The 13,400-nt window shown below is 37.4% G+C and overlaps 2 protein-coding genes across 2 annotated transcripts; both read right to left on the reverse strand.

Moving 5' to 3' along the window:
• Nucleotides 1-522: 522 nt before the first annotated feature.
• Nucleotides 523-10,486, reverse strand: LOC123268282. The gene is made up of 3 exons (XM_044733236.1): nt 10,258-10,486; nt 1,063-1,491; nt 523-962 (listed from the first exon to the last, which is right to left on the reverse strand). Exons 1-3 carry the CDS (start codon nt 10,340-10,342, stop codon nt 820-822), a joined length of 657 nt encoding a protein of 218 aa, XP_044589171.1. The 5' UTR covers nt 10,343-10,486; the 3' UTR covers nt 523-819.
• A 1-nt stretch (nt 10,487) lies between these two features.
• LOC123269647 lies at nt 10,488-12,542 on the reverse strand. The gene has a single exon (XM_044735480.1). It carries the CDS (start codon nt 12,540-12,542, stop codon nt 10,488-10,490), a length of 2,055 nt encoding a protein of 684 aa, XP_044591415.1.
• Between the last annotated feature and the right edge of the window lie 858 nt (nt 12,543-13,400).

Consider the following 13,400-nt stretch of genomic DNA (forward strand, 5'->3'; position numbering starts at 1 on the left):
TTTCTGAAAATAAAATAAAATTAGAAATTTTCGAATTTACTACATATGCGTTATGTTATATAGTAATTTTATTTAAACACTAAACTAAAATAAAAAGAATTTATAATTTTATTTTTTGAAATTTTTAATTACTAAAATAAAATTGAATAACAATAAAAATAGATAATGAACTTAATTAATGACAGGCAACAGTGATAGTATAAATATTATATAGAATGCAATATAGAGAATGTAGGTTATACATGGTACTTTGCGCATATTCATGTGATCAAAATAAAAAGAAAAATGTAATTATTAAAACAATTAATTATTCAATTAAATATAAAAAAATAAATATATTATTAACATTACATCAGTTAAATAATGTATACCTTACTTGATATACATTTATTTCAAATCTAATAATAAGTATTAATGAAAAAAGAAATAAATAAAGTATTACTTACTGCGAACAACTGCTTGATCAACAAGGATTTCTTATTAACTGTCAACGAACAATAAATATTTACCAATAGTTACTATAAAAATATCTGAATGAATAAAACAGTATAAACAAACACGAGGTTATAAAATACATAATAATAATAATATTTAAGAGCAGTGTACCTACAGTCTAAAATACAACGCATGCGCATATGAAAATAACATTTCTATAGTGTAAAAGTATAGTTTTCCTTTATATCTTTATCTTTTTCTCTCCGACTACGTACATATATGCGTCCTTTAATGTGACGCTCATATTATGATTATTGTGACGCTCATATTATTATTATTGTGACGCGACCTTGAAATTTTACCCTCAACGCGCGCAAAGAAGTTTCACTTCAAAAATTCACGCTGCGCCTTAGCGTTGTGCACGTACTCCAGTTTTTTGGTCAGTAAATTGTTTCGAGAACCCTTTGTCAGATGAGGACTATCGAACAACGGAACAATTTCCAAACCACGCCATAGAATAGTATTATCTGGAAAGAATGAGTGATATTTGTAAAATTATACATAATTGTTGAAGAGAATAATAAACAATGAAGTTCGTATAGAAAAAAATATATTTGAATTTTTTACCTGGATTTTGTTTTTGTTGTAACCTTAATCTGTTAGACTGTAAAATTAAATCTTTTACAGCCTTAACATTATTGGTTCCCTGGTCACAAACCGTCGCCACGGGAACTAGTCCACAATCAATTACTTTATCGAATACTAATTTGATAATCCTAATTAATTCGGGTGGATTAGTTTGACCTTCACAAAACCCATGATAGATAGGGACAAACCAATCATCACGATTTGCCGAATGAGCAGCAACCACAATGACATGATCGGCAAATTTAATTGTCCTCTTGTATCCAAAATCTTCGAATCCAAAAATTTTATCTTTTGAATGATCGTAATCCAAATGCGGTGCTGTTGCAGCTTCATCCCAAATTATTGTCACATATCTATCCAATGAAGATGCCAGACGTTCACCTTCATTACGTAGGTGACGTGCAATAACTGGAGCTATTCCTGTGTCGAAGTTCATCCTGTCAAGAACTTTTTTCAAAGTTCCAGGACTAGGAAGAACAAACAGATCAGACAATAGCTTATAAGCCGTTGGAGACCGTTCGTGTATGATCAATGACAACAGCTTCTGCGGTGTTGAAAAACGTCTAGCCTAAAATAGTAAAAGAGATAAGCTAATGTAAAATTTTACGAGAAACAATCTATATATACAGAAAAAAAAAAATTCTTACTTCAAAATAATTTTGAGGCAAATCGAAATTATTTTGCAGCAATAAAATTTACCCTTCAGTCAAGATTTTTTTCTTTCTGTATAAAAATTTATATAATTAAAATAATCGTAAGCTTTATCTGTGGATTTTTTCCAGTGTTTTCAAACTGCATTTGGATGAAAATATTCTGAATCGCTGACAGCGATGAATTATCAGTCAGCAGTAACGATTTTTTTAATCGTTTGACTTCTTTACATTTTTTTTTTATATTTACACATGACAACAGAAGTTTTAATTTTCTGCACACGGAGAGCTTCAGTTAAGCTCGCAATTTTAAGCTGATAAGCTGAGCTATTATCAACAATGTTATTAATATTATTATTATTACTGTTATTTACACTATAGTTATTTACACTAGTAGGATTACCATTGTTATCATAATTATTTACACTATTAAGATTATTATTGTCATTATAATTATTAACACTGCTAGGGTTTTCATTGTCATCGACTGCAGACGGCAAACTGCAGACAGCATCTTGAACAATGTCATCATTAGATACAGATAACATGGATACATCTGAATTATTTACACTAGAATTACGCACTTCCATATCAGCAGCATTAGTGTCAGAAATCCCACTTAAATCACAAAACTGCAAAGTGGAATTCCCATTAACGTCACGAGTAATAGCATTAACATTAACGTCCGGGTAAGCGTCTTTAATTAGACATCTTCGTACGCCAGTTAATTTAATCATTGCATCTGAAAAATGTTGATAGCATATGCGATATTTATAAAGATTTTCAGATGAAACATCATATAAATGAGGCTCGCACTTAATCATCTCCCTCCATGTCAATGCACGGATCTCATCCTTCGGAAAATAATGACTCTGGTCATTTTTTCCGGATGAACATCCTAACACAGCACACTTCCACGGCATTTTATATAATTTAATTATATAAAATAATTGCCAACAATAATATTAAGTTATAAATAAAAGAGATTGTAAATAAGTAAGGTTGCGTTGACGCGGATTCAATCGGAGTTTTCTATTGTTTGGGAATCGAACAAATTGCGATCGCAAGCAGCGTGGCGGGTGAGTATACATGTATGCATATTAATATATGTGTAGGAGAAAAGTACAAATCTATAGCCGATTAGACATTTTAACATAATCGCCAAGTATTTGTATATAAATATAATAAAAGATTGTGTGCCTATTTATGTGTTTGAGTTAGTAGCTACTATTATTTGCGAATAAATTAAGAAAAATATTTTTTTTTATTAAATGAATTAATAATTAAGAGCGGGATTAAATAAAATTATAGTACTGAAATAAACAGACATCTAATTATTTTTCGAATTCTAATATTAAATTAATTATAATAAAAAAATATTTCTGAAATTTTTTATTTATTTTGTTATTGTTTGTATATATGTATATATGATTTGTAAATAGAAATATTATGTATATAAATATGTATATTTTACTGTTTATATGTAAATATTTATATGTGTATATGTAAATATTTATTTTTTAGCATATATAGATGTCAAATATATAAAAATAAGAATAACAAAATATATTTTATTATTATTAAATAATTATTATTAGTTAATATTTTATTTTTACTTTAAAGAATTCAATTTCTTATTAATACTTACTTGCATAATAGCTGTACATTTATGCTGTGTTTTGATTTTTTAATTAATCATTATTATTATTATTATGTTATTAAATGTTATTAAATGCTCAGGGGGGTTGTCCCCGGAGTCCGATTCTCCGAGGGCCCAGCCTGAGCTCCATCCGTTACTGCTGGACCACTCCGCACAACAAGGCGGTTAGTGATCACAGCAGGCCAAAGTCATTTTCCTAAGTAGACGGAGGGAACCTAGTATGACAGCCTTCTGCATCCTGACCGCCAAGAATTCAGCTTTTGATGAGCAAGCTGGAACTCTGGCAAGTGAGGATACAAAAGACTGTTTCATCCCTCCGAGGACGCCAACAATCAGGACGACGAGCTTGACACGGTAACCTGGGTAAAGTTTGCCAATTTCAAACAGGAGATCCTGATATATTTGTTTTTTGTGCTCTTCTTTGGCTGAGATGTTGTATTCAGCCGGGGCCGAGAACTCAATGACATAAATGTCACGAGTAGCCTTGTCGAAGAGCACAATATCAGGTTTGTTGTGATCTATCCGCCGAGTTGTTGCAAACGGCATGTTCCAATAAATTTTGCAACTGTCATTCTCAACAACCTGGGGAATATCTCCTGGCAGATAAGGCAGCACCGGTGTCACGTCAATACCGTAGCGGTGACGAAGATAGTAGTACAGTACTCTCAGGGCAGCATTGTGACGCTGGATGTATGCACCTCTCGCCAGCACAGGACATGCTGACAAAATGTGCATAAGCGTCTCTGGATGTTGTTTACACGCCCTGCAGGTCGTGTCCGGAAGCTGCACCTGGAGCACCTTGCTACGGTACTCTAGAGTGTTAATGACACCATCTTGGCAAGCAAATATGAACCCTTCAGTCTCGGACATCAGGCCAGCTGACTTTAAGAAGGAAAACGTCAGCTGGGCGGACAAGCCATGATCACGCACGTGTTTGAAGAACACGCTGTGCATAGACTTGTCCATCAGTTTGCCTAGGAGTAGTTTTTCCTCGGCGTTCCTGATGACGCTCTTGAATTCCTCCTTTCGGAGTTCCATAAGAGCGTTTATTTCTCCAAGACCAAGGGTTCTTGCCGCATATATTGCTGCCTTATATAAGAACGACCCCTCATGCGCATTCTCATGTTTATGAACAATTTGCATAAGAAAGTCATCCTCATCTGCAGTGAAATTGACAACTTCGTGTGTTAAACCCAGGACTAAACGATCGTGAAGCCGCTCCAAGCTCTGCAAACCTCTCCCACCGATTGACCGGGAGAGGTATAATCTGGCGACTGATGAATTGGGGTGCATGCTCCGGTTCATGTTGATAGTCTTACGGGTTCTGATGTCGAGATCTCGCAGATCCTTTCGGGCCCATTTTAAGATACCGAAAGAGTATAGTAAGACTGGGACAGCGAGCGTGTTAGTAGCGGAGACTTTATTTTTGCCGGAAAGTTCGGAGGACCAGATTTTCCGGAGTCTCCTAACATACTCGCTACGGAGAGTTGCTTGGACTTCGGAGACCGCATGCATGCGGTGCTCTTCCATTCCTAGATATCTATACAACTCTCCGGCGTCTAATTGTCTTAAAACGCTCCCATCTACCAACTCGACATCATCACCCGTAACAGAGCACTTACCCCTCGCCAGATGTACGACCGCACACTTGTCCAACCCAAAAGACATTCCGACATCCCGCGTGTACTCTGCTACGATGTTAAGGGCCGCCTGTAGATGATCTTCATCAGCACTATACAGCTTCAGGTCATCCATATAAAGCAGATGGGTAATCGAGTATTTTCGATCACCTGGAGGCCCCACAGAGTACCCACGAGTTTTACGGAGAGCAACAGATATAGGCAGCAGTGAGATGCAAAACAGCAGAGGGCTCAAGGAATCACCTTGGAAGACCCCTCGTTTGTACTCTACAACTCCGGTTATGTGCAATGCGTTTCCACTTCCAATGTGAAAACGCGTTCGCCAGAGCTGCATTGTACGCCGAATGCATTCCACTATTTCAGGATTGACCCCCAGGCATTTGAGGAGATATAAAATCAACTCATGAGAAGTTGAGTCAAATGCCTTGCGATAGTCGATCCAGGCCATTGACAGGTTGCGTTGGTAGTAGATCGCATCTTGTGTGACACATCGATCAACTATCAAGTTCTCTTTGCAACCTGACAGGCCTCTTTTGCTGCCACGCTGTTCATATATCTGTTGCCATACAGGTTCTATCTCATGCAAAATACGGTTGTTTAAAATTTTTGTAAAAATTTTATAAACCGCATTCAAGCAGGTGATAGGCCTGTAATTCTTTGGGTCAGACAAGTCACCTTTTTTTGGTATCAGTACGGTTCGCCCTTCCACGAGCCAGTCTGGAATCGGTTCGTCAGCTCTAATGTACGATGTAAATATACGGGCCAGATGGAGGTGGGTAGAAGTAAACTTCTTCCACCAAAAGACATTTATGCCATCTGGTCCCGGGGCAGCCCAATTTTTGCTGCCATTTAGAGCTGAACGAACTTCATTCACACTGACTGCAGGGCTCTCTTCATCAGCATTCTGTCTACGGTGTTCCCGACAGAATGCTTTAAAGTCGTGCAGAGCTGGAGTATTGGCGTTCACGTTTGGTTGATCTCCATACAACTCAGTCCAAAAAGCTTCCACCCGCTCAGGTGTTGGATAATTCCCGGTAACATCGGTCTTTGGTGTCAGAAAGCGTGAAGGGCTGGATCGAAACAACGAGTTGTCGACCAACCGCTTCAGCCTTTTCTCTAGTGACTTTTTGGCAGTCACTAGAGCCCGCAATTTATTGATGACAAGAAGAGTACTCTTATTCAGTGTGTGATGACGCCACCGAAGTTCAGCAGCAATGCGCCGAATTCGAGGCGTGTATGCTCTTTGAGTTGTTTCAAACTCAATCACACACTGAATGCGGGAGACCTGTTTCCGGGATCTGTCAATTTTGAGTCCAAGTTGTGAGATGCGCTGTCTCAACCTTGCCTCGATCGAGAGACAATGTCTCTCTCTCGGAAAAGCCGAAACTGCTGCACCATACACAACCTGGCTCACAGTGAGCAGGGTGGAATCCTCCAGGATGTTTGCACGGAGATCTTCATTTACCGCTTCTAGCTGTTGTTGGGAGTAAGTTATCTTTTTAGATATACTTACTTGCCGTCCTATAAAGGGATTGTTGTCATCCAAGGAGGAACGGCGTCGCTCTTGGTGTAATTGCGCCGGAAAGGAAAGTCTATTAGACTGCCTTCTATCCGGCACAAGCGATCTTCTATTACGCCGAAGATAAGCGGCATAATTACGCAGGTGTTTAGGCGTAAAATGCTCTAGCTCCGGGTGCATATCACTCCAAAGAGTGTGCATCCGGGCCATACTCTTTCACTCACCCCTGGCTCGCTACGTTGGTAGCACACCAAGAGGTCGACTCGTAGTTCCTCCGTCCACTTAAAGTAAGTCCTTAAAGCGCCAGGGTCGTCATCGTTCATCGGGTCCGGCGTGCTCCTCCCACCTGATGAATGGTCCTCATCCGAAAAGAACCGGTTGTGGGGAGCACTTCTGAGATTACGTCTTGTTGTAACTCAGTATTTCAATGCAGTGGGTAGTTGGCCCACTGCATCGGCTACGTCGTTCGCCTACAGACCTGTTGTTATGGTCTGCGTTTCCCGCGATGCGCCGCTTGGAGGCCACGTAGCAAGCACCGCTTATTATTATTATTATTATTATTATTATTATTATTATTATTATTATTATTATTATTATTATTATTATTATTATTATTATTATTATTATCTACCAGGTCGACCTGCCAGGCTACACTATGTTGCGTGTTGATCGACATAGTAAACGAGGTGGTGGAGTTGCGCTCTACATCCGGAATGAGCTTGATGCTTGTCTTCTTAGCTCGTCAGCTGGAGCTGGAGAGGTTGTTTTGCCAGAATACCTAATCGCAGAAGTATGGGGTCCATCTCAGCACAAGATTCTGGTTGCTATAGTTTATCGGCCGCCAAAAGCAGGCCACATGTGCACGTTTGAAGATGACTTTAAGACTAGAATGATTAATTACAAGTTTGTGTGCGTCCTTGGTGACTTTAATGCGGACTTATTAGTGAATAATGATAAGGCAGTTAGATTACGAGACTTCTTTACAAGAAATGGAATGAATATTGTTCCACTGCAGCCGACTAATCACACTGCTGATGCGAATACTTGGATTGATGTTTGTGCTGTTAGTCATCTATCGGCTCTTGATTCATGGGGACAGTCGGGCCAACCTTTCTTGTCTTCTCATGTGTTTTGTCGAAAACTATCCACTTAGGATAGTTTCCGTAATTGTTTTAAAAATTATAGTTAATTTGGGATTAGGATATTAAATAAATTGTGCGTCGATTTGTAGGGGAATAAAATGAAGATTTATTTATCCCCAGAGGAGGAAAACTCAGTTGCACTGAGAAAAAACCTCCTCGAATGAAAAAATGTACAAGTAAGAACGCAAAGCGTGTAGTGCGAATAAGACTGTGTGTAAATTGCCGTCGCAATCAACACGAGGTGAGCTCAACCTTCTTAGAAACGCAAAATGTATTAATTCAGAATTCGTGAATTGACGCTAACTTTTAAGTTAACTAGAGTCGATTGATAGTGCAATACTAAGTAATCGACGTACAACGTCAGTGTAAATACTGATAGATTATAATTATTAGTGTAGGAACTAATTAGATAATTTGACGTCAGAATTGAATAATTGATGACATTTGATTTGATAGAATGATGGTTAAATGTCGAACGATGAATTTACATATTTAATGTAATTTATTATAAGTATTGCGTATTAACTATGGATTGACTAAAGCCGCGTGGCTGATGCAATCCTTTCTCAATATGGCGCGTAATAACCGCGTGGCGTCACTTATTAATTTTGATTTATTTAACTCACTGAATAATTACTAATGAAATTTAATGATTCGAGAATTTAATTGGTAATTGAAATTAATGAAACTAATAATATTTAATGAAAATTTTAAGTGTTAAAGTAAATGCGTATTATACGTGATAAATCAGAAAACGATTGACACAGAGTAGTCGTACTAGTACAAGCGTCCAAGCACAACTGCTTTTCGCCCGCCACGCGAGCCGGCTTCTCTCCCGCTAACCAGGGCGCGCATGAGCGACAGCCATGGTGTGACACGAATTTACACGAGTTGGAGCGATCAAGCCCGAAGGCGCAACTCCTCATATAAATTTCTATTGAATGTTTTTTCTATCGGTTAAACATACTCCCCCCGTTGCGAAGGCTGAGCAAGATGGTATGAATAGTGTTTACAATTAGTTACATTACATGATTACAATGTTTGATTTTATAAAATTCAAGAATTGATTGGTAAAGGACATAGTAGAGTGATATTTCGTTTGTATATCCCTTGAGCCGTTCGGATTGAAGCTACTCTTGTCACATCATCATCTCCTGGATGAATGTCGACCACCACTCCCAGCTGCCACCGCATACATGGTTGGTTTTTATCCATCAATAAGACGACTTGATTGATTGAAATTTCTCCTTGAGAGGAATGCCATTTTTGCCGAATTTGAAGTTCATGGAGGTATTCCAAATACCAACGTCTCCAAAAGTCTTGTCTAGCCTTGATAATGAATTGCCAAACATTGAGTCTGTTATCTGGAACATCAGAAAAATCATTTTCAGGCAGCATTGTGAGAGGACGTCCTATTAAAATATGAGCAGGCGTCAAGGCAATAGGATCATTAGGATCACTAGATAGAGAACAGAGAGGACGAGAATTTAGTATAGATTCTATTTGGATGGTTAGAGAATTCAATTCTTCGAAAGTGAGAAGTTGGTCTTTTACCACTCGTTTAAAGTGGTGTTTGAAGGATTTTACCGCTGCTTCCCAAATACCACCAAAATGAGGAGATAGTGGAGGATTGAACGTCCAGATAATGTTTTTGCGTACAGCATATTCGTTAACGGAATTTTGATGGGATTTTGAATTAAATAACACATACAATTCTCTCAATTGATTATTTGCGCCTACAAAATTAGTACCATTGTCCGAATAGACGTGAGTTGGAACTCCTCGTCGACCAATGAAACGACCAAATGCCCCGAGAAAACCTTCTGTTGTTAAATCGCTAGCAATTTCTAAATGTATAGCTTTAGTAGCCATGCAAACAAAGACGCATCCATAGACTTTAATTTTTGTTCTGTTTCTGAATTTACGTTCTTTAATAAAGAGCGGTCCAAAGTAGTCTACACCCACGTGGGAAAATGCCGCTGATTCGGTGACTCGAGATCTAGGTAAATTAGCCATTTTACCTTGCAGTATTACAGGCTGATGTCGAATGCATGTGACACAATTTTTTACAATTTTACGGATCTGGTTTTTACCGTCTAGTAGCCAAAATTTGTGTCTAAGATTTGAAAGCGTACTCTGTATACCTGAATGGTATAATTTTTCATGTGTTTCTCTAATAATTAAATCGGTAACATAATGACGTGAAGGTAATAAAATAGGATGTTTCTTTGAAAAAGATATAGGAGCATGTTTCAAACGACCTCCTACTCTCAGTAGTCCATCTGAATCGATAAATGGATTGAGACATCGCAATCGTAAGTTCTTAGTCTCTCCGGTTTCCTTAATTTGTTCGATTTCATAATGATATTGTTCGTTTTGAATCATAGTCAAGATTTTTATTTCAGTTGATAATTTTTCTTCTACGCTTAAAGATTTGTATTTGAAGGCATTATTTTTAACATTCGTAAACAATAAGAAAGGGAAATTATAAGTTTGGAATATGATGAAAATCGTTTAAACAAATTCTCAGTAGTGGCTAATAAACAGGTAATTTTTCGAGTACCTGGAAGTTCGGAAGGAACAGCAGGCTTTAAGTTAGGCCAATTAAGAGAGTCCTGTGAGAGCCACGTGGGACCTTCTAACCACATTTTGTTATTTAAGAATTCAGAAGGAAGTTGACCTCTAGATAAACAATCTGCCGGATTGTCTTTGGTTCTAACATGTCGCCATTCGACTTTACTGCAAAGAGTTTGAATTTTTGTTACGCGATTTGCTTCAAAGACCTTCAGAGAGTTAGGGAGACCGTTTGAGCCATTGAAGTACAATAGTTGAATCAGACCAAAACGTAACTTTAGAAATATCAAAGTCAAAGGAGGGAATTGTGTCTTTATATAATTTAGCAAGTAATAATGCTCCGCATAATTCTAATTTTGGAATTGTAACATCTTTGATGGGAGCAACTCGAGATTTAGAACAAACTAATTTTGTGAGTATGTTTCCGCGTTCATTTACTGATCTTATATAAATACAAGCACCATAGCCCACTTTACTAGCGTCACAAAATCCGTGCAATTGTATGTCAGTCGGATTGGGAAGTAAAATATTGCGCTCAATAGAAAAATCTTTAATCAGAGGTAATTGTTCAGCAAATTTACACCAGTGTAAATGTAGCTCTTGTGGGACCGCTTCGTCCCAGTGGACCTTTAATTTCCAACATTCTTGAATGATAGTTTTTGCCGCTAATACTATAGGACCCAGAATTCCGATAGGGTCGAAAATTTTTGCAATATCAGATAAGATGGTTCGCTTAGTTATTTTTCGCGACGAGTCAATTGGTTTGACTGTGTAAATAAATTCGTCCGTTAGAGAATTCCATGCAATGCCTAAAGTTTTAGAAATTGGATCATCATTGATAGCACAATCTAAATCTAAAGTTCTTTGATCGAAATTATCCAGTGCATGTCGATGATTTGAAGCCCATTGTCTGAGTTCAAATCCACCTTTTCGCACCAGTTGAATGATTTCATCACGCAATTTTAAAATTTCGGTCAAAGAATTAGATCCAGTTAGTAGATTATCGACATAAAGATCTCGTTTTAATATTTTTGAAGCTACAGGAAAATTATGAGATTCGTCATCAGCAAGTTGGTTTACGGTGCGTATAGCTAAAAATGGGGCTGCAGAAACCCCGAACGTAACTCGTTTAAGTTCAAAAGTGCTAATATTGTTATTATGATAGTAAAGAATTCGTTGAAATTTGTGATGATCCGGATGAATACAGATTTGCCGATACATTTGAGCGATGTCAGAAGTCATAGCATAAACAAAGGTGCGGAAACGCAAAATAATAGTGAAGAGATTGTCTTGTATAGTAGGTCCAGTTAGTAGAACTTCATTCAATGAGATACCTTTATCGGTTTTAGCTGAAGCATCAAATACAACGCGTACCTTGGTGGTAGTACTAGATGTTTTAATTATCGGATGATGGGGCATATAATACCCAGGTCCACTATCATCCGGTACGTGTACCATGTGGCCAAGATCGATATATTCGTTCATGACTTTAATGTATTCAGCCTTTAATGAGGAATCTGAATTTAGTCTCCTCTGTAAGGATAGAAATCTTTTATAAGCTAGTTGTTTAGAATTTCCGAAATCGACATCGTCTACGCGAAAGGGTAATTTTACTACATATCTACCGTCAGTATCGCGAGTAGTGTTATTTTGATAATAGGTCTCACACGTAGAATCATCAAAGGATCGAGAATCATTAGAACCTAGGTCTTCAATATTCCAAAATTTGGTTAATTGACTCGATAGATCAGTTAATTGACAAGTTACAGGAAATACATCTTTATCATTATTGACTCCCCCCGCTACGACCCAGCCCAGTTGTGTTTTTTGTAGTATTAAATCACAATCATTTTGTGAGCGATTAATCTGTCCGACAGATAGAAGAGAAAGTGTGGTACCTGAACCGATAAGGACATCTACAGGTCTTGGTATGTGAAATTGTGGATCAGCGAGTATTATGTTTTTAGGTATGCATATTTTATTACGTGGAAACATTTCATTCGGACTTAATTCTGCAATTTCATCAACGGTTAAAAATGACAATGTTCTTTGAAATTTATCGTTTAAAGATTTACAATTTATTTGTACGACATGTTTTGAAAGGGTTTGCATTCCATTAACAGCCCCGATTGGAATAGAACAATTTTGCATAGGAAGTTTTAATTTATTAGTCAAATTTTCAGTAATAAAATTAGCTGTTGCACAGGTATCAAGTAAAGCGCGAGCTTGTATGAATTTACCTGCTGAGTCACGCATCTGGATGAGAGCACTCATCATCAATTGAAAACGCGGTGTTCTAAGTATGGTTGTATAATTATGAACGACTAGTCAAGCTGTAGATCCCTTATCAGTTGTTACAGTAGCGGGTGATTCGATTTTGGCAGAATCATGTTTTGATACGTTAGCATTATTTGTTTGTTGAGTTGCATTTTGATTAATGTGCAATGCAGTATGATGGAATTTCTTACAGACTCGACATCTGCTAGAAGTGCAGTTTCCCTGGTGTACGCGAAGACAATTATTGCAGAGTTTACTAGATTTTACGAATTTTATGCGTTCTCCTACAGTTAATGCATTGAATGTGTGACATTTATAGAGTGGATGTAAATGTTTGCAACATGGGCAGGCAGAAGAGGAGGTTGTCACTAAAGCTCGAACTGGCGTGTCAGTTTTTGTTTCTTCAAATTATTATTCGAGTGTTCATTACGTCTTCGTTTGGAAGAATGATCGGAATCGCGATGTTTATCGGGTCTGTGTGTATTAAGTCTGAAGGCAAAGTTTGAGATAAATTCACAAAATGATTCGAATGTTGGGAGAGTGTCGTTGTCAGTGAACGTTTCTTGCCATTTGTTTTAATTTCTGATGGTAACTTATTTTCTAATATTCGTACAAGTAAGGATTCGGTAATATTAATTTGAAATGACTGTAGATTATTTATATGTTGCCGAGCATCATCTATCAACTTGTTTAAATTATCTGTTGTTGGGATCGAAATTGTATTAAGATTAAGTATCGAGTCATAATGTTTACAAATTAATGCTCTTTTCTTCTGATATGTTTTAGTTAAAAAATCCCAAGCTTTAATATAATTCTCTGCACTCGCATCAAAAAGCGCTAGCTTGTTAGTTGCTG

The sequence above is a fragment of the Cotesia glomerata genome, linkage group LG7 (assembly GCF_020080835.1).
Source record: "Cotesia glomerata isolate CgM1 linkage group LG7, MPM_Cglom_v2.3, whole genome shotgun sequence".
Classification (NCBI taxonomy): Eukaryota; Metazoa; Arthropoda; class Insecta; order Hymenoptera; family Braconidae; genus Cotesia; species Cotesia glomerata.

What these genes read in the sequence shown, in the direction of transcription:
- LOC123269647 (XM_044735480.1), bottom strand. Translation starts at nt 12,542, where the DNA reads ATGAGTGCTCTCATCCAGATGCGTGACTCAGCAGGTAAATTCATACAA.
- LOC123268282 (XM_044733236.1), bottom strand. Translation starts at nt 10,342, where the DNA reads ATGTGGTTAGAAGGTCCCACGTGGCTCTCACAGGACTCTCTTAATTGG. An exon ending in TGTTCCTTCCGAACTTCCAG is followed by an intron (nt 1,492 to 10,257) that starts GTACTCGAAAAA and finishes GAATAGCTCCAG; the next exon opens with TTATTGCACGTCACCTACGT. An exon ending in ACAACAAAAACAAAATCCAG is followed by an intron (nt 963 to 1,062) that starts GTAAAAAATTCA and finishes CATTCTTTCCAG; the next exon opens with ATAATACTATTCTATGGCGT.